At 40.7% G+C, this 22,458-nt stretch overlaps 1 protein-coding gene across 1 annotated transcript in view; it reads left to right on the plus strand.

Moving 5' to 3' along the window:
• Positions 1–18,969, plus strand: part of LOC106082459 (uncharacterized) — a 182,814-nt gene extending 163,845 nt beyond the window's left edge. Inside the window, exons 4-12 of the mRNA XM_013244973.2 lie at positions 2,338–2,452; positions 2,534–3,075; positions 3,143–3,360; positions 10,923–12,307; positions 12,379–12,532; positions 12,614–12,875; positions 12,947–13,093; positions 17,511–17,664; positions 17,724–18,969. Coding sequence (XP_013100427.2) covers positions 2,338–2,452; positions 2,534–3,075; positions 3,143–3,360; positions 10,923–12,307; positions 12,379–12,532; positions 12,614–12,875; positions 12,947–13,093; positions 17,511–17,664; positions 17,724–17,969 — 3,223 coding nt within the window. The 3' untranslated portion in view covers positions 17,970–18,969. The remainder of the gene's footprint in view (positions 1–2,337; positions 2,453–2,533; positions 3,076–3,142; positions 3,361–10,922; positions 12,308–12,378; positions 12,533–12,613; positions 12,876–12,946; positions 13,094–17,510; positions 17,665–17,723) is intronic.
• The last annotated feature ends 3,489 nt before the right edge of the window (positions 18,970–22,458 follow it).

Genomic DNA, 22,458 nt, shown 5'->3' on the forward strand with positions numbered 1-22,458 from the left:
GATGCTACGTTGGAGAATTTCCATTCGTTAAGCATCACGAATCGAAATTCTCCAACGTGGCTCTGGTGGAGCGTCTCGGCTACTCCTGATTTGGCGCTACGGATGACATACGTAACTTCGTCCACGGTATATTGTGATGACTGTCCATCAATGAGAACCGCTATCTGAAATTTGACCGCACTTGGGGTATTCGATCGTCTGGTATAGGGCGCCGGCTGCTGTCTCTGAATTTCTTCTCGACAACTCACTGAAGCGGCGATATGTGTACTCTCAGAAGCCGACACAATCGGCTTTCCTCTGATTGATAAACGTCTTGCGCTCAGAGGTTATGAAGTCGGGTGAGCGGTCAATAGTGAGTTTCATGGGGAGGTGGTCAGATCCGAAAGAAAAGACGGGTTTGCCAGAGTACGACACTCAGTAGATCTGCAGCTCCTCGTAATCCTTGTGGAGGCATCCTCATTCACCGTGCAAAACGTGAAGCCTGTTGTCAACATTACGGCATAATTTGGCCCCTAGTCTCAAGTCTTCGAAGAATCTCATCACATCCCTGAAGAATCCATAGCAATGGAGAAATAACGCCACCTTTTGGCGTGCACCTGTTCGCATTCAACGAATTGGCCCCAATTCTGGCCATGATCTCCCTATGCATAAGCATACTCATCATCCAGCCAGTAATACCATTCTCCATACCCGCACTCCTCAGTACCGTCAAATGGACCTTCAATATTCAGAAACGCCACCTAACTAGGATTCCTTAACCTGAAGATTTCCCATCAAGTAATGCACGATACTATGAAGCGCAATATCAACCGATCTGCCCTTAACATAAGCGTGCCTGATATACACCCGAAACAATGCGACCTCTCTATCGTGGCTGATAGTACCCTGCCACCATGTGACAAGGACTTAACGCTACGATTATAGTTTTTTGCCCTCGAGCCCCTCGATACTGTCTCCTTGGTACATGGCATCTCAATCGAGGTCATATGTTGAGCCTGTTTAAAGTGAGGATGGATTTCAGCCAAATCGGATGAGAATTGCGCCCTCTAGAGGTTCAAGAAGACAAGATCCCCGATCGGTTTATATGGCAGCTATATCAAAATATGGACCGATTTAAACCATACTTAGCGTAGTTGCTGGAAGTGATACCAAAACATTACGTGCAAAAATCGGATAAGAATTGCGCACTCTAGAGGCTCAAGAAGTCAAGATCCAAGATCGGTTTATATGGCAGCTATACCAGATTATGAACCGATTTGAACCATACTTGGCACAGTTGTTGGATATCATGGCAAAACACGTCGAATAAGAATTGGGCACTCTAAAGGCTCAAGAAGTCAAGATCCAAGATCGGTTTATATGGCAGCTATATCAGATTATAAACCGATTTGAACCATCCTTAACACAGTTGTTGGATCTCATAGCAAAACACGTCGTGTAAAATTTCATGCAAATCGGATAAGAATTGCGCACTCTAGAGGCTCAAGAAGTCAAGACCCAAGATCGGTTTATATGACAGCTATACCAGATTATGAACCGATTTGAACCATACTTGGCACAGTTGTTGGATATCATAGCAAAACACGTCGTGCAAAATTTTTTTCCAATCGGATAAGAATTGCGCACTCTAGAGGCTCAAGAAGTCAAGATCCCCGATCGGTTTATATGGCAGCTATATCAGGTTATAGACCGATTTAAATCATACTTGGCACAGTTGTTGGATATCATAGCAAAACACGTCGTGCAAAATTTTATTCCAATCGGATAAGAATTGCGCACTCAAGAGGCTCAAGAAGTCAAGACCCAAGATCGGTTTATATGGCAGCTATATCAGGTTATAGACCGATTTGAACCATACTTGGCACAGTTGTTGGATATCATAGCAAAACACGTCGTGCAAAATTTCATGCAAATCGGATAAGAATTGCGCACTCTAGAGGCTCAAGAAGTCAAGACCCAAGACCGGTTTATATGGCAGCTTTATCAAAACATGGACCGATATGGCCCATTTACAATACCAACTGACCTACACTAATAAGAAGTATTTGTAAAAAATTTCAAACGGCTAGCTTTACTCTTCGGAAGTTAGCATGCTTTCGACAGACAGACGGACGGACGGACAGACGGACGGACATTGCTAAATCGACATAAAATGTCGCGACGATCAAGAATATATATACCTTATGGGGTCTCAGGCGAATATTTCGAGTAGTTACAAACAGAATGACGAAATTAGTATACCCCCCATCTTATGGTGGAGGGTATTAAAATTGCAAAAAAAAAAAAAAATCTTAAAAGCTGACCCAAATTTTTCAACATTTTCTTCTTCTCCCTTAGACTTGGTGCTGAAAAACATTCGACCAATTACTCCAGTACAAATCGTGGTGGTATCTACAATGAGTTTGCCACAAGTGCCATGCCAGCCTTCCTCACCATGTATCCCCCAGAAATGGTAAGACCTCCTTATCTAAGGCTTTTTCACTTTGAATAACTAGCACTCTCTCTCTCACTCTCTGCTTCCCTCTCATTTCAGCTTTCTCATTCCATGTCTTCCCCCCAACTGTTGTCGGTGTCGGCTTTGCAAAAATCCTTACTACCCTCCACAGTCAATCATGAAGGTTGGTCTGATTTGGCCTTGGCATTGCATCGTGCTCGCGACCATGGTGTACCCGCCTATGTACAAGCCTTGGGAGTGTGTGATAAACGTTTCACCTCAAATATCAACATTACATTTGAAAATCTCTCAAGATATTCCACAATTCCTGAGGAGTATATAACCAATTTACGTGACATCTATCAAAGTGCCAACGACATTGATCTGTTGACGGGCGCCCTTTTGGAAGATCCCGCTGTGGGGGCATTGTTTGGGCCCACTATCACCTGCCTGCTCACCCTACAATTTGAACATTTGAAGAGAACAGATCGCTTTTGGTATGAGAATGATATACCACCATCCTCATTCACTTTGGATCAGTTGAAGGCTATACGCCAGACTACTTTGTCGGGTTTGTTGTGTGCCTCCAACCAGGTGGAGGAGGCACAATCGAAGGCTTTCATAAGTCAGGATAACTTTTTGTGAGTTTGAAAGATTTTATATGCATTTTCATTTATATTTATGATGTTTTTTCTTATCACTCCCAAGGAATACCCTTTTGAATTGTGACCAGATTCTTAAGCTTGATTTGCGCCCTTGGCAATCGGTGGTGGATGAAACCGCATCCATTGAACATGTTGAGGTTGAACCTGAAGTCAAAGAAGTTATTAGTGAATTGAATCCCGAGCTGTTGGAGGCCGCTGTGGAAAGAGCCAAATTGGAGTTGGAAGAACGTAAACGTTTTGAATATGAATCGTGGTTGGCTCGTAAGTGGAATGTGCATGTATGGGGTTGCCCAAAAAGTAATTGCGTATTTTTCATATAGTCGGTTTTGACAAAATTTTTCACAGCTTGTGACTCTGTAATTGCATTCTTTCTTCTGTCAGTTATCAGCTCTAACTTTTAGCTTGCTTTAGAAAAAAAGTGTAAAAAAGTATATTTAATTAAAGTTCATTCTAAGTTTTATTAAAAATGCATTTACTTTTTTTAAAAAAATCCGCAATTACTTTTTGGGCAACCCAATATATCTTAAATATTTACAATATTTTAATTTCTCAAAACAATGTCCTCCGAATTCCCTGGCCCATTCAGCTATGCCTTCTTGACATATTTTCCATGGCAAATTTGAGTGTCCTTCGTAAACAAAAAAGTCCTCCGAACTCCCTGATCCATTTAAATATGCCAATTGCCATGACAAATATGAGTTCCCTCTCTAAGAATTTTTTATTAAAGTGCCATATTAGAGAAAAGTCAAATTTCAAATGTTTAAGGTGCCACAGGTGCTTTCCAGGGGTGCTGGCGTTTTTGAGTCGCGGTGTAGGTTAGGATAAGTTGAAGAAGAGGTTGTGGTTCTAGCTCCGGCGCGGGATAGCTCTGAGCACCACACAAGCTGGAACATTGAGCTCCAATTTGTGTGGCGTTCATTGCTGTCACGAGAAGCTTAGCTGCAAACTACCGGGCACGTCCATAGGTTGCGGATAGTGTCATTATCCATACGGAGTTGATGCAGTCGTGGACAATCAGCGGTATCGAGCGGAGAGTCCCAGTGTGAGGCCGGGCGGTACCGGCAAATTGCAAATTTTGCCCATTCATGTTCCGCTAAGGAACAGGGGCAAACTTCTCACATATCAATGAGTGCAGTCCGATTTAAGTTTAAGCTCAATGATAAGGGGCCTCCTTTTTATAGCCGAGTACGAACGGCGTGTCGCAGTACGACACGTCTTTGGCGAAAAGTTTTTCACAAATGTTGCCAGCATTAGGAGGGGAAAACCACCGCTGAAAATTTTTTCTGATGGTCTCGTCAGGATTCGAATACCAGGCGTTCAGCTTCATAGGCGGACATGCTAACCTCTGCGCTACAGTGGCCTCCGGCTCTTGCACAAATACTGTGTTTCCATGATACTCGATATGACAAGGCGAGTTATTGGCGCCTATAAACAACCAATGGTCACATGTTGCCGCGGCGATCGGGAACGACTGTTCCGCGGCGATCCTTTGGACCGCAACGAGCATAACTCACCTACAGGGGCTTGACGAGGATCGTCACATTGACGAGGATTGGCTTTAACAACAACATCCACTGCAGGCCTAAGACAGTGATTGGCTTGTTTTTCGCGCGAATAGCCCCAAAACCAATTTTAGGTTAAATTGTTTTTTTTAATTAGAGCGCTACAATATTTTTTTTTAATTAAACAAAAACGGTTGTGAATATCTATGAAATTCTTTATTTCAATTCTGTTATCATTGAATGGTAGCGATTCCCATTCACAGTAACGTGCCGGTCTTGATCATCATGGAAGAAGTACGGCCCAATGACGCCGCCGGCCCATAAACCGCAATAAACTGTAATTGTTTTAGGGAAACAATGATGACTCATGGAATACGTATGAATTCCCGCTTGTTATAACCACATGTCCTCCCATTTCTATATCATCCAATTGGGCCCAAAAATATTCTGTTATCATTGAATGGTAGCGATTCCCATTCACAGTAACTTTCCGGTCATGATCATCACGGAAGAAGTGCGGCCCAATGACGTCGCCGACCCATAAACCACATCAAACAGGAATTTTGTCGGGATGCAATGATGACTCTTGGAGTACATGTTGATTGCTGTCTGACCAATAAAGCAAATTTTGCTTATTGTCGAAGCCATTCAGCCAGAAATGAGCCTCATCGCTGAAAATGATTCTTCGCTCTTAACGTTGAGGACACTGACTCTGAATTTCGGTAGTAACATTATTTCAACACGTATATCATTCCATCATGAAATGGCAAACCTTACTCAGGAGAAATGTCAAAAGGCGGCAAAAACTAAGGCGTCGTTTGCTGTGTCTCTCGGTCTACTTTTGTAGCGTCGCTGTTCAAAAACCCTTTATAAGGTGCTCCTTGCAAATTCCTCAATTCTCTATGTTGTCCGATTTCAATCTGCGAAGCCTTTCCCTTGCGAAAGCTGAGAGTTGTCCAGAAAGAGCTTCAAAGTCTAGTTGGTCCCTACGCATGCCTTGCTCACAACCTTGCTTGTCAAGCCTGTCTTTTATAACCCTTATAGAAGCCGAAGGTCGTATTCATAATCTACCCACTTTCCCTCCGTATCCACCTGATCTTATTCCGGTCTAGATTCCCCCATAGAGTGATTACTGTCCTTCCAGCAAACTCTACGTTCCAACGTGCCTATGTGCTATATTAGGAAAGTTTTAGTGTTTTCAAGCTTATAGTCGGTAAACCCCTGGCCTTTACTACCAGGTTGTCCGCTGCTTCATTTCTCCCTACGCCACTGGTTTCCCTGTGCCCTAATGATGTGGATTGAACAATATGTAGCGTGTTTGTCCTTTTTTGGTCATAGGAGAGGCACATCCAGGAGTGCCTTCTACGCAAGCTTGTCATCCGTGCCGGGATTGAAGGGAACGCCTCGACCATGGTTACGTTCAGGTTGCCAGAACCGCCTTTATCATCGATCAGTGTTGGTGAGATGTAATCAGTGTTGGGGAGATGTAGCCGGTGTTGGTGAGATGTAACCGGTGTTGGTGAGATGTAACCGGTGTTGGTGAGAAGTAACTGGTACATGGAGTGGATGCATTTCCGACCTTGCTTTGGCCTTACGTCACTATTGGAGTAAAGTCGCACTGCATATCATGTAATGTGATGTGCGAACATAGCCATGGGTCACAAACGTCTTCGTCGTAGTCTTCGGCGTCCTCGTCGTCGAACTATGTGACTCCTCTGTCTTCTCCCATGTAGCAATACATGCAACAGCAATACTCCAGGTCCAAAATTGCCGGACCAGTGGCGGGAAGTGTACCTTTCCTGCAATTCAATTGCAATGGTATCCGCAGCAACATTGACAAAATATTGGTTGCCCAAAAAGTAATTGCGGAGTAGATTTAAGTAGATTTTAGGACTCGGAAGAATATATTGGTCTCGGCGATCCAAGAGACAAAGCTGACAAACACCTGCAGCTTGCACAGTTGTCACGGAAGCAATGTGCTACGTAAGGATCGCTGTAGTAATGGAGGTGGGGTATTGGCCTTCGTGATACAACATTCCGTGCAGTATAAACCCATCTCGCCTGCGCCTGTCGCTAGTGGCCCCAACACGGAGTGCTTGGGGATAGCAGTGAAGTCCGATACTGCCGATATAGAGCTGTACAACATGTACATACCCCCGGTTGGTAGTAATGTCCCAGATAATGTCCAAGTTTAGAGGCCCGACATTATTAGCCTGCTGTCTGACCACAATAGTCTCGTTATAGGGGACTTTAATGCGCATCACTTCTCATGGCCTAGGTAACAACCAGCGAGGCATAGCTTTAGCGGAGAAGCTTAAAGGCTCAACGTTTTTGCCCTATGATTGAGGATATGCCCACTAGGATTTCGAGGAGGTGCAGCAGCTCGCCAGACATTTCCATAGCATCCGCTGATATCCTGAGTGATGTATCGTGGCAAGCCATCATTTCTTTGGGACCAGACCACTTCCACATAATACTTACCATTTACAGACCACCCGTCTTTATAGCCTCTGTAGTAGTAGTAGTAGTAGTAAACTTCTTTATTGAATATTTCATAAAAATACATTTCTTTTTTTACAATTCTAAGAAGTAATTTTATAACTTAGCGACAATGTAAAATACGTCTGTCGCATTATATAAGCATTTGCTTATTTAATTGAATTTATTTATTAAAAGTTGCCTATATTTATAGCTCATTTCGAGATAATTTATTAATTTGTGCCAATTTTCTTCTTCTGTACCATCAAGAATGTTGATTATTTCCTCATCGTTCAATATCGGCTTTCCGAATGATATCATTCTAAATTCCCGAAGTATAGGACAGATGCCCAGAAAATGTTGCATTGTTTCAATTTCATGCATGTTACACAATTTACATTCTTTATTTAAGACATCGGGATCAAAACTGTTACACCCTAGAGGGATCATTCCACTGCGCGCTTTAAATATCCACACGATTTCCGCTTGAGAGTACTTTCTGTTTAGGTAAAGATGGGATCTGCTTGGGTTTAAATATCTATATATCCGCCAGCTCTGGCTGAATTGTTTTCTATACAGTCTTTCTTCATGCAATCGTTGTTTCATACCACTTAATAAATCATTGCAGAAAGTGTTCCAATTGCCTTGTGAAGACATCGTTTGTGGCCATTGAACGTGTAGGCTTCGAGATAAGTCTTTTAATTCTGTTACCCAAAATATATTTTTTTGGTATATAATCTCCGATAGTTGATTTGGGAGCCTGTTTTGTGTATAGTAATACAAAATTCGCCCCAAATAATTTAAATGTTTTCCCAGCGTGTATATTTGTGAGTCTTCTACTTCCGTTTCCAGCATTAGTACATAATTTGGTATAAAACTTGGTACCCTAAGTATTCGCTTCAGAAAATATCTTTGGAGTGCATTAATCTCTTCGAAGTGTGAAAAACCCCAAATTTCGGCAGCATATGTTTGTATAGATCTACAAACGGCTAAAAATAATTTCCATTTAGAATTCATATCTATATCTGCTCTTCCAATGAATTGGTTCCATGTGGCATTAATAGCGTTTTTTGCTTCATTGTTTCTGGTTTGTACATGTTTGTTGAACTTCATTTTCGGAGTAAAGACTACCCCTAGATATTTGAACTCGTTGGAGATCTTAATTTCTCTGCCGTTGTACATCCACCTTTCGTATTTGCTTAATTTTCCTCCATTTCTAAAGACCATAATTTGGGATTTAGCTAGGTTTACTTCCAAACTCCACATTTTGCAGTATATTTCCAGATTATCTATCATTTTCTGTAGTACTTTTATGTCATCTGCTAGGAAAACGATATCATCTGCATACAAGAGAAGTCGGATGTTAATATTTTCGACAAACAAACCACCTTCGATGAACTCGTGCAGGTCATTTACATAGAGGGCAAATAATAACGGCGATAAAAGACATCCTTGTTTTACGCCTTTGGTTGTTTCGAAGTATTCAGATAGCTCCCTGCCGCCTCTGAGCGCCGGACGTTTATCAATCAGAAGAAAGCCAATTGGGTCGGCTTCAAAGAATACAGCAATCACCGCTTCAGTGAACTGAGTGAATCCCTCAAATGTTTTACTTGCCGAGAGCAAATTCCGAGACTTCATTAACGCAGCAGCCGCTCGCTTTATACCAGGCGGTCGAATACTCCTAGTTCGGCCCAATTTCCCCACACAGGCAGTGATACTCGCAGACGAGCATGATGGGATTCGTTGCACGTACCCCACTAAACCCAGAACCAGCGAGCTGAATTTGGAAATAAACAGGGTAGTCAACGAACATAAGAGGAATTTGTGGCTGGTAACTTAGGAACCGATTTAGGCAAACTGTGGTCTACTGTTAAGGCATTCTCGACACCCAGCAAAGGCGATGACAGGACCTCAGTCACATTTGGCGACGAAACTGTCACTGATCCGAAGAGATGCGCCAGGTTCCTCAACCTTCAATTTATTGTGCATGCCAAGAGTGACAGGGCTAGAACGAGAGCCGTTCGTCTTATCCGTGCTCTTCGAGTCGATGGGCAGTCATAACAATTTACCGTGGATGAATTTACGAATGTCATCCGTAGTACCAAGTTATTCAAGGCATTGGGCCCTAACGAAATCTCTACACTGATGTCGAAGAATCTGTCTCTGTCTTAAGTTAAATACCTTAGAACTGTCCTCAACAAGTCTCTGAACTATCTTCCCCGATGTCTGAAGATGGGCAGCGTGATTCCGCTACTGAAGCCAGGAAATGCCACGAGCAAGGGGTAGTCGCGCAGACCGATCTCCCTTCTCTCACCGGTAGCCAAGATGGTTGAGACACTACTTGGAGAATTACCTCGTTGAAGAATTTCTATTCGCCGTACATCAGCATGGATTTCGAAGACTGCACAGCACACCAATAGCTTTGCATGCCATCACCGCACACATTTGCCACGGTTTAAATCAGCCCACGCCATATGATAGGACGGCCCTCGTGGCACTGGACCTATCGAAGCATTCGAGACAGTCAGCTATGTCAAACCTTTTTGGAGGACATTGCCGACACGTCCTTCCAGCCAGACCTGAAACGCTGAGCCAAGAATTATCTGTGTGGTGTCCAGTTATATTTGGAATTCAGGGATAAGAAGTCGAAACACCATAGAGTGAAACAGGGAGTTCCTCAAAGCGGGGTCTTATCTCTGGCGCTGTTTAACCTCCACCTATCCTTCATTCCACCCTCTCCAGACGGCATAGAGATCGTATCATATGCAGGCGATTGTACGATCATGGCATCAGACCCTCTATCCATTGGTGACACTCGCGATAGGTTAAACGTCTACCTCAACTAACTACGTGATCTAGAGCGTGAGGTTCAGCGCTGCAAGAGAGAACCTCGAGAACAAGCGGGTCTAGACAACATTCATGCAGAGACGGTAGCGATGAATAGCTGCCGGGTGAATGTGGTCCTTGGAGAACGACCGCCTCCCATTGCAACTGAAGAAATTGACCTCCCCCGGCAAACCAGAGTAGTACTGGCTCAATTACGATCAGGCAGCAGACTCAATTCCTACAGAGCAAGGATTGATGCCAACGTGCGGGATGTATGTCCTAATTGTGACCAGGGACCATACGACACACGTACCCCGTTTAACTGCCCAGGCAGACCCAGATCCCTCTGGACGCCCCCATCTTAGTCGCAGAGTTCCTGGATTTGGACACTCAAAAGAATCCGCAAAAAGGTGGTCCTTGGAAAACGACCTCCTCCCATTGCACCTGAAGAAATTGACTTCCACCGGCCTGAAGAAATTGCATTCAATTACGATTCAACTCCTACAGAGCAAAGATTAATGCCGACGTGCAGATGTCCCGAGTGTGACCAAGGCCCACACGACACACGTCACCTGTTTAACCGCCCAGCCAGACCCACTCGTCTCAGACCCAGATCCCTGTATCCTGGATCTGGATACACAACAGAATCAAGCAGACCAAATATAGAACACAACAAACAGTTACAACAACCGAGATTCCATGGCAACCGTTTGTACGCACCGGATTGACTCGATAGAGTCCTTCGTAGGCAAGGGCTGTCGCCTCGGGGTACAAAATGTTGCTTCAACAACAAAAACATCCGGGGTTCAAATTCCTCAAATACAGTAACCCCCTTCTAATCTTAGCTAAACAAATGCTGAATCCTGCTTCCAGATAAACATATCCTCCAAAGTTTTAGGTCTCATCTTAATCTTCAAATTTAAAACCCCAAGAATTTTTTTTTTCAATATTTGATTATCCATAAACGAATTTCTTTTTGCATCTTATCATTATTTCCATTTTCCCTTCCCTTTTCAGAGGGTGGCATTAGTGCCAAGAGTCCTGAAGGTGTGGCCGCCTCCTTCAGCAAAGCCAATCGTAATGCCCTGCTCTTGGCCAACTCTTCGCTGATCTATGAATTGGCCTCCAATGAAATTGTCAACACTTTGACCTCCATCAATAGGCGCAAACGTCAAATCTTTGATTCAGGCTTGAACAACTTTAATCGCAATGATCTTACCGAAACTCTATCGACCATTGATATAAGCAGCTTTTTGCAAAATCGCCAACCTGCCACAGACTGTGAAGATCCCGTGGTGGCCTGTGATACCACAACACCCTTCCGTTCCATGTCCGGTTATTGCAATAATTTGAGAAATCCAGGCTGGGGCAAATCTTTGACTACCTTCTCGCGTCTATTACCGGCCCAATATGATGATGGAATTTCCAAGCCCCGACTATTGGCGGTAACAGGAGCTCCTTTGCCCAATCCACGTACTGTGTCAACTGTCATACATCCTGATATCTCCAATTTGCATACCCGCTACTCCCTAATGACCATGCAGTTCGCCCAATTTGTTGATCATGATTTGACCATGACACCCATCCATAAGGGTTTCCATGAATCCATTCCCAGTTGCAGAAGATGTAATTCTCCCCAAACAGTGCATCCTGAGTGTAATCCCTTCCCTGTGCCGGCTGGCGATTATTACTACCCCGAAGTGAATGTGACCAGCGGCGAACGTTTATGTTTCCCCTCTATGAGATCCTTGCCTGGACAATTGACTTTGGGTCCCCGCGATCAAATTAATCAGAACACCCATTTCCTGGATGCCTCCATGGTTTATGGTGAGAATGTTTGTGTGGCCAATAAACTGCGAGGCTTTTCAGGGCGTCTGAACTCCACCGTACATCCCATACGTGGCAAGGAGTTACTGCCACAGACCAATCATCATCCCGAATGTAAGTCTCGCAATCGTCTGTGCTTCGATGGTGGCGATGATCGTGCCTCCGAACAGCCAGGCTTGACGGCCATGCACACCATCTTCTTGCGTGAACACAATCGCATTGTTGAGGGCTTGCGCGGTGTCAATCCCCATTGGAATGGTGATCAGTTGTTCCAACATGCCCGTCGTATTGTCAGTGCCCAGGTGCAGCATATCACATTCAATGAGTTCTTGCCACGCATTCTCAGCTGGAATGCTGTGAACTTGTATGGCTTGAAGTTATTGCCCCAAGGCTATTACAAGGACTACAATCCCTCTTGCTCGCCGATTATCTTCAATGAATTTGCTGCTGCTGCCTTCCGTATTGGCCACTCGCTGTTGAGACCCCATATTCCTCGCTTGAGTCCCCAACATCAACCCGTTGACCCACCTCTATTGTTGCGCGATGGTTTCTTCAAGATGGATGCTTTGTTGCAGGTAATTGTCTTGAAGCTTATAAACAAAACGGTTGAGAAAAGGGATTTGATGTTTTTGTATTTGTTTTAAAGCCCGGTATTATTGACGAAATTATGCGTGGCCTGGTTGCCACTCCCATGGAAACTTTGGATCAATTCATCACTGGCGAGGTAACCAATCACTTGTTCGAAGATCGCAAGATACCCTTCTCCGGAGTGGATTTGATAGCCTTGAATATCCAAAGAGGTAAGAGAGCAACTAAAGGCTAAACTGTCTTAACATATACTGAGTGTAATACTTATTTCTCCCCCTTTTGTGGGCTTATAGGACGTGATCATGGCTTGCCTTCGTACAATAACTATCGTGCCTTGTGTAACTTGAAACGTGCCTCCACCTGGAATGACTTGAGCCGTGAAATCCCCACCGAGGTCATTACCCGCTTCAAGAAAATCTATCCCACAGTTGATGATATTGACCTATTCCCTGGTGCCATGACCGAAAGACCCCTGCAAGGAGGTTTGGTTGGCCCCACCCTGGCTTGTATCATAGGCATTCAATTCAGACAATTGAGAAAATGTGATCGTTTCTGGTAAATTGAATGGAGCAGCAACATGGAGAAGATGATATTCTATTTTTTTTTTTTAATTTTTTCTCCCTCAGGTATGAAAATCAAAATCCCGAAGTTAAATTCACTGAAGCTCAATTGGCTGAAATTCGCAAAACCACTTTGGCCAAGATTACCTGTGAGAATTTGGAAATCCCCGGCGATATGCAACGTGCTGCCTTTGATTTGCCCAGCAATTTCTTGTAAGTATAAATTTTAAGATCGACAGGGGAAATCAAACCATTAAAACCGACATTAAATTGGTCTGAGATAAGCAACACACAGTGGGATGTGAAAAAATAAGTGGAAGTAAGTCTGCGATTTTGGAACGGATAGAGATATCTTTACATGGTTATAGCTGAGATGTTTTCCAGTTTATATGCAAAATTTCGGGGCGCTCGAAGTCCCAAGGGCCAATTGGTGAGCCTTCAAGTTTGATCACCACGGCCCAACAAAATTTTGTTCGGACTGCTAAAAGCGCATTTATGGTCAGATTTTCAAACTATTGCTGGAAAGTGGTTAAAAAGCTCAAAAAAAAAACAGACCTGAATGTGGGGGACATCTTTTATGGTGTCCAAGAAATTTTACTGACAATTTTTGCATTGGCATATTTTTCGTAAAAATTTCACTTGGAAAACTTAAAATGGCTGTATCTCCTAAGCTATGCGTCGTAGGGGAAAAGGGCATTAAAAATCGTTAAAAAATCGAAATTTCACTTGGAAAACCTTAAATGGCTGTATCTTCTAAACTATGCGTCCTAGAGGGAAATGGGCCTTAATACGTAACTCCTTCAAAAATCCTTTAAATTTTAATTTCCACTTGGAAAACTTAAAATGGCTGTATCTCCTAAACTATGCGTAGTAGATGGAAATGGGACTTTAGTCGTAACTCCATCAAAAATCCATAATAAATCTAAATTTCACTTGAAAAACTTAAAATGACTATATCTCCTAAGCTATGCGTCGTAGAGGGAAATGGGCCTTAATTGGTGACTCCATCAAAAATTCTTGAAAAATCGAAATTTCACTTGGAAAACTTAAAATGGCTGTATCTCCTAAACTATGCGTAGTATAGGGAAATCGACTCCATCAAAACGATGGAAAATCGAAATTTAACTTAGAAAACTTAAAATGGCTGTATCTCCTAAGCAATGCGTCGTAGAGGGAAATGGCCCTTAATACGTAACTCCATCAAAAATCCTTTAAAAATATAATTTCCACTTGGAAAACTTAAAATGGCTGTATCTCCTAAACTATGCGTAGTAGAGGGAATGGGAATGGAATCCATCAAAAATTCATTAAAAATAGAAATTTCACTTGGAAAACTTAAAATGGCTATATCTCCTTAACTATGCGTCGTAGAGGGAAATGGGCCTTAAGTCGTGAATCCATCAAAAATCTAAATTTCACTTGAAAAACTTAAAACGGCTGTATCTCCTTAACTATGCGTCGTAGAGGGAAATGGGCCATAATTCGTGACTCCATTAAAAATCGAAATTTCACTTGGAAAACTTGAAATGGGCCTTAAGTCGTGACTCTATCAAAAATCCATAAAAATCGAAATTTCATTTGGAAAACTTAAAATGGCTGTATCTCCTAAACTATGCATCGTAGAGGGAAACGGGCCTTAATTCGTGACTCCATCAAAAATTCATTAAAAATCTAAATTTCACTTGGAAAACTTAAAATGGCTGTATCTCCTAAACTATGCGCCGTAGAGGGAAATGGGCCTTAATTCGTGACTCCATCAAAAATCCATTAAAAATTGAAATTTCACTTGGAAAACTTAAAATGGCTGTATCCCCTAAACTATGCGTTCGTGACTCCATCATGAGGCTTATGAGGCCATAAAATACACTTTTGTGAAAAATAAAATTCAATAAAAACACTGGGGAAAAATCTTTGCCACATTGGCATTTTTTAGTAAAATGCCCGTAGAGCCCTTCGCAAGATCAAGAAATCAAGCACTGTCATTCGGCCCGTATGTCAAAAAGCAAATAAATTTAACATTGAAATTGAACAAGTAAAAATGTGCAAAGCTCGGCCGGGCAAAATCGAGGGAACCCACCACCATGAATTTAACACAAAAAATCTACACAAATCAAAATAATTGAAAACATATGCGTATTTTACGTACCAAATTTCTGGCAAATCAGGCACAGAGGTGCAGAAGATTAATCGGAAGATTGACTTATGTGGTGCCGAGGTAGATAAAGTTAATGACTATCGCAAAGTTGTGGTTCCCAACTTTCTCCATTTGCTTTATCTAATTGGTTGTACAAGGCGTTTTGGGAGTTTAAACCTTCCATTTCGTGAAACTATTTTTTGCCATACCCATTTTCACGGACTCTTTCGATTCTTTCAAAGGCTGCAATAGCTACTTCGTGTGACCAAACTATAATATTGATGTCGTTGACATGGGCGAGTAGAATGTGTTCTCTTGTGAGTAGTGTGCCACATCTATTCGCATCTGTATCTATGTGTCTATGTGTAGTAACACAGGCAATAGGTGTCGATTTGTCCTCCTCAGGTCTTTTCTGGTGTTGTGTATTGTAGCCACATTGATTCATATGAATGTGGCGACCCTCGCTAAGCTCCTGTGGTGAGAAAGCTCGTCCCGGTTCAATGGACCGATCGTCACCGGAACAGGTTGGCCATTGGTTATTTTAAGGTGCCAACAACCCGCCTTGTCATAATGAGCATCATAGACACTCAGTATTTGTGCAAGAGCCGGTGCCACCCAGCCTCCTCTCATTGAGACTCTCCCCTCAATACCGCTGATTGTCCTCGACTGCCGTTGCAGCTACTCCATATGCAGCATTCCACTATCCGCAACCTTTGGACGCGCCCGGTAACTCGCAGCTAATCTTCTCGTGACAGCAACGAACACCACACAGATCGGACCTCAATGTTCCAGCGTGTTTGATACTCACAGCTTTCCCGTGCCGGAGTCTCTTCCAAGATTTGGCGCAGTGTAAATTAAAGCCTGACTGATAGGAAACAAATGTATCTTGTATGCGAATGTATCTTGTATGCGATGGAGGGAGACTTATTCCTCTGTAGTTGGCACATACCGTCTTGCCCCCTTTCTTGTGTACTGGACATAGTATGATGAGGATTCAATCAATGGATATGCGTTCTTCTAGCCAAATTGCACAGACGAGCTGATGCATACGATTTATCAGCGTGACGCTTCCGGTCTTAAACAGTTCAGCCGGCAATCCACCGATTCAACCAGGTTACTGCCACGTGGACCTTGTTTTTTCTAGGTGGTGCACATTCTATACCATCATCAGGTAGTGGTTCTGTGGTATACTCATGGCCGCCATCATCGGATACCAGCAGCTAGGAAAAGTGTTCTTTCCATGTCCCCAGCACACTATCTGTATGAGTCACCAGATTTCCTTATTTGTCTCTGCAGTAGGATGTGCCTGTACCAAAGACATCGGTTTATGTTTAATTATTTGGTTTAAGTCTTCGTACTTCATTATGGCTCCCGAACATCTGGATTGGCACACACACACACGTCTTTCTATTTCTTTCATCTTCTTGCGGAAGAGACGTTTCTCCTCTCTACTTTTCTCTCGATGGCTCTCCTTCGGCTGGCGCGTTGCTACTGACTGTAATGTTAGCCTGTATGCCACATTCTTCAGTACATTTTGGGACTCCTGGCCGTACCATGAGTTTGGTTCCTAGTGGCAGGCATCTGGTACTCAACTGCGGATGTTGTGGTTCTTTCCATAGAATGGACAATGGTTTGCCATTGGCTACTATCGGGACAGGAAGCGCTTTATTGAAGCAATTGAGTCAGTCGAGTGGAGTAACCCGTTGCCACCTGTTGTGTTTGCAGCTTTTCCATATCTAACTTCCGTGCAGTATCAGATCGTTCGTTTCTCGCCGCAATAAAATGGGTGCGAACCTTTGCTGTAACAAAGTAATGATCCGTCTCGATGTATGGCTTCATCGGTCCATGTTTTCATATAGCTCCCATAAAAACCGATTCCGGATCTTGACTTCTTGAGCCTCTAGAGAGCGCAATTCTTATCCGATATGTCTGAAAGAGGTGTTTTGTTATGACTTCCATTAACTGCGCCATTTGAGATGAAGAATTACTATAATAATCTTGTATTTTGCCAAGTCAAACCAATCAGAACCGTTGCTTGGTTTCCAACATCCCCAAGTCAAACTTATACCTATGCAAACTAATCGCATTAATTAGTAAAATCGTAAAGTGAACGAATCGCATATGCCAACTTATTGCCGTAGTTAAAGGAAATCAAGGTTTACTGTCCTCGGTCTATGCCACACATCTAACTGATGTGCATATCATATCATTTGGAGTTGTTCCAAGCGTTGTTCTTATCATAAGTATCTTATCTCACATCTGAATTATTCTTTCGCAGCTTTGTAGGGTGTAGTTTAGATTAATTCTCAGAATTATTTGAAACTTTTTCTAAGACTTACCAGTTCTCCTAGTCATTATGGCGTTTTAACTTTTCGTTTAATGTATTGCCTGTTGGCAGGAGTCCAAAAAATATATTGAACCGTTTTCATCTTGACTTCTTAATCGTTTATTAGTGCTTAATAATTTTTATATTTTTTTTTCTCCTAAACTTTCCAGAAATCCCCGTGTTCCCTGCCACTCGATGCCTCAAATCGACCTCAGTGCCTGGCGTGAAAATGTCCAGGGTTGCCAGATAGGCAGCCGTCATGTGAGAGTTGGAGAATCAGCATTCCCCTCACCATGCACCAGTTGTGTGTGCTCAACAGAAGGGGTAAGTTAAAATTTCCCCTCAATTTACCTTCAAATTTCTTAACATTTACAAAATTTCAGGCTCAATGTGCCTCCCTTCGCATTACCGACTGTGGTCAACTGATACGTCAATGGCCCAAGGAAGCCATTTTACGCGATGAAGTGTGCAATTCACAGTGTGGCATTTATCTCACGGGTCAGGGGGGCAACTTTAATGCCCAATCGAGACAAGGTGCCCAAGTACCAACGCCATCGCGTGTACAAAGATCACGACCACAAAATCTCTTTAAGTTCCCCGATTTAACACCATTTATAGCATCGTTGTAAATGAAAAAGTGTTATAAAATAATTTCCATAAACTACGAGTATATATAAATTGTTCTTAAAGTTTTAAGTTTATTTTTTTATAAAAGAAAACAACAAAAACAACAACAAAATCCAACAAGTCCGCCATTAGTTAACCAATTTAATATTAATACACTTAGTTAGCAAGTCAAGCAATGTAGAATGGGAGGCTTAAAGATGCTCTAAAAGTTTTCACATGGGAAAACACTAAACTACATATGCATAAATGCTAAAATTTATATGTATAATTTATGTAAATAATTAAAAAAACAAACTATTATTTCTTAAAGTAAATACAACAAAAAAATAAAATACAATTTTTATAGTTCACATAAAAAACAACAAACTTAATAAATGTATAAATAATTTTTAAGTTGAGTAAAAAACATAAAATGCTGAAGAAAAAATATTCCAAATTCTCTAAAAAACGAAATATACAGAAATGTATTTTTTTTATGAAAATGTCTTATAAACATTTAAAGACTTTATACTAATGTATATTCCCTCACCCAAGTCAGTGTATGATGCACTTACTCTAATATTCCCTAATAATAGTTATTTCATTACAGTACCCTATTGGACACAATTCCTATATTACGACCATCTTTGGTGTTTCTCAAGAAAATTTTAAAGCGAGCAAAAATTCTAAAAAATCTTAAATTCTTGCCTACAATGAAAAGTCACCAGGCATTACTTTGGGAATTACTTTGTGTTTTACCTATAGAAGAATAAATGTTTAACTTTCCTTACTAATTTCTTTGAAAACGCGTTTCCTACTTTTCCATGAACTACTTTCGATAACTGCCCATTTTAGCAAGACCTTCACGTAACGATAATTATATTATTGTTTAGTTTCCTTTTTTTTAATTGTTATTTTTTATAAACTTTAACTTTACCTATATATTTTATAAATGAAAAACAAATATTGTGTTTAATTCTAATGCATTTGTATGTTACATTAGATTTCAATGCATTTCTATTGCTTATTTATTAATAAATTATAATCGAATGAAGAAAATTGTATGTCAGACAATTTAGTTAACGAAACTTTAACAAATAAATGTATTTTGTAAGACCCTTAGTTGAAACAAGCTTTTTTCTTATAACTTCCGCCAAAAAACTTCAAGGGTAAGGTAAACAATTTAGGCTCTAAAATAATATAGTGTTACGTTTTTACTGTAGACGCTTTACTTTCAATTAAAACCCAGTTCGTTTACAATTACTTTACTTCACAATGATTTATTGATCTACTTATTTGCTTTACAACTTGCTGACAGCTGTTTGCTGATATGTTTTCAATACGCGCTTTCAGAATGACTCGTGTTGCGTTATATACCTCTTGCTGGCCACATCAATGTTTCGAGAATACCCAATCTGGCAACTTCGCGATAGGTCCTCTCTTGATCTCTGCTAAAGCTGAGCAGCATTGATAACGGCGAACACACATACATAGCGTGATACTTGACAAGCAAACACATACACTTACATCTATTGAACATTTATGTGCAACCAAACAAAAGAAACACAACAGACATAATTTTCAGAAAAAAATCCATAAAAATGAGAAATTAATTTTCAATAAAAGTAGAAGAATCAGAAATACAGCAAATTGTTGTTGCTCTTTACTTTACCATCCGTTATTTATGTGGAATGTTAGTGGTGAGAGTGCGAGAGATGACTGATATGTGCAAGACAAAGAGTATACTAAAAGAGGTCACTATTGTTGTTGTTGTTGTAGTAGCAGTGTGTGGTACACTGAGGCGGCAGCCCTTGCCGATGAAAGAATTCATCGGGTCAATCCGGTACATACAACCGGCTGCCATGGGATTGCGGGCGCGAGGTGAGCTGCTGGTGTTTGGTGCGGGGGTGTGCTGCGGGTTTTTGGTGCGGGGGTGTGCTGCGGGTGTTTGGTGAGGGTGTGTGCTGCGGTTGTGTGGTGCGGGTGTATGTTGCGGGTGTGTGATGCAGGTGTATGGTGGTGTGATACGTGTGGCCCTACTTGGTGTTCTTTGGTGCTATGGACAATGACGTTTGTTGTTTGATATGTTGGCAACGGCTAAACAAAACTTTGGCAACGCACTTATCCAAACATTAAAGTGTACATAAAAATGAATCAAAGTAACTTATTGTGTGGCCACACTATGCACTTAATGAATGAACTAGTTGAAGGAGAGTTAAAACAATTCAAGAAAACAGGGTGCAGTATTCTAGCTTACATGATGTGATGGGTCCCATTAAGATAAACAAGTAAAAGAGTGCTAAGTTCCGCCGAGCCGAATCTTATATGGATCGCATTTGTCGAGTTCTTTTCCCGGTATCTCTTTTTAGGCGAACAAAGGATAAAAGAAAAATTTACTATGCTATTACAGCTATCCGATTCGAATTTCAAAAATCCAATAGCACTCTATGATTACAAATTCGTAAAGGAATCATAAAATAGCCAGCATTTCTTAAAATTTTCACTTTGGATTTTTTTGCATTTTTTGAGGAAAGGGGTTAGCCTTACGAAAATTTTCCATTTTTGATGCCCCAAAATTTTTTTGAGTTGAGTATACAGAAATGTTGTTCGGTGCGAAATAATACGGTTTATTGCAATCCCTGTGTGTTTTCCTCAAAAAATGATCTCAAAATTCCATAATTGTTAACCAAAAAGGGAAAAAATCAATGTGAGTTTGAAATTGCTTTAACATTCTTAGATTGGAAGAGAAGGCAGAAGAAATTCGAAGAAGAGGAGAAAATTCGAAGAGAAATCCCAATTAAACAGCATGCCTGCATTAAAAAGCAAATATTATTTTCTTTATTGCGCTAGTTGAAGAAATGCTTAGAAAAATTATTAGGGCAAAAATAGTCAATGTTATTTTCAGAGTGGAAAATGCTGTAACTCCTTTATTTCTTCGAATTTCGGAAATCTAAAAGCACTCCACGATTCGAAATTCGAAAAGGAATTATAAAATGGACAGTATTTCTTAAAATTTTCACTTTGGAACTTTTTGCCTTTTTTGAGCAAAGGGGTTAGCCTTATGAAAATTTTAAATTTTTGATGACCAAAAATTTTTTGAGTTGAGTACGCAGAAGTGTTCTTTATGGCGAAATAATGCGGTTTATCGCAATCCCTGGGTGTTTTCCTCAAAAAATGAGCTCAAAATTGCAAAATGTATATCCATATACGCAAAAAATCTATGTGTGTTTGAAATTGCTGAAACTTCCTTACATTTTCGAACTTCAAACTTTTAAAAATACTATTGGCTTCGATTTACATACGAAGTATTATTTCCGTAATATTGCATTGAGTTTACACTCCACAGTTTTCTTTGGAATAATTCGCAAAACTGAAATTTTTTGGGAGTAAAATGTTCAAGGTAATTTTCGAGGTCAAAAATGCTAAAACTTCCACATATTTTGGAATTTCGAAAACTTAAAAGCATTCCGCAATTCGAAATTCATAAAGGAATCATAAAATATACTTAAATTCTTAAAATTTGCACTTTAGATTTTTTTGCATTTTTTGAGCAAAGGGGTTAGCCTTATGAAAATTTTAAATTTTTGTTGACCAAAAATTTTTTGAGTTGAATACGCAGAAGTGTTCTTTATGGCGACATAATGCGGTTTATCACAATCCTTGGGTGTTTTGCTCAAAAAATGATCTCCAAATTGCATAATTTTTAACCAAAATGCAAAAAATCGATGTGAGTTTGAAATAGATATAACTTTCTTACATTTTCGAACTTCAGACTTAAAAATACTGTTGGCTTGGATTTGGGTTCGAAGTATTCTTTGGTGCTTTGAGTTAACACTCTACACTCTCTATCTTTGGAATAATTCGCAAAACCGGATTCGTTTTGGGAGTACATTTTCAAAGCCATTCTCAAGGTCGAAAATGCTGTAACTTCCACATATTTTGGAATTTCGAAGATTGAAAATCATTCTACGGTTCAAAATTTGAGGAGGGATCATAAAATAAACAACATTTCTTAAAATTTTCAATTTGGATTTTTTGCATTTTTTGAGGATAGGGGTTAGCCTAAGAAAATTTTCAATTTTTGTTGAGAAAAAATTTTGAGAGTTGAGTATACAGTAATGAAGTTTATGGCGAAATAATGCGATTTATTGCAATCCCTGTGTGTTTTCCTCAAAAAATGAGCTCAAAATTGCTTTATTGATATCCCAATATACGAAAAATCTATGTGAGTTTGAAATAGATTTAACTTTCATACATTTTCGAACTTTAAAATTCAAAAATCTAAGTTGAAGTCGGCAAGTAAGGCTCTCTGAAATGGCGCTTATTTGCAAAATAAAAATCTTTTGTAATTTACGAAATATAAGCAAAGTTCTACTTTTTAAAGATGTATATAAAGGATTTAGACAATGCTGTATCTTCTTCTTTTTTTTGGAGTTGCGAAAAACCAGACGTTTTTCTATATTTGTGACCAAATATTCTTTTCGTAATTGTGCTGTTTGAATTAACACTCGC

Source organism: Stomoxys calcitrans, chromosome 3, assembly GCF_963082655.1.
Source record: "Stomoxys calcitrans chromosome 3, idStoCalc2.1, whole genome shotgun sequence".
In the NCBI taxonomy this organism is placed as follows: domain Eukaryota; kingdom Metazoa; phylum Arthropoda; class Insecta; order Diptera; family Muscidae; genus Stomoxys; species Stomoxys calcitrans.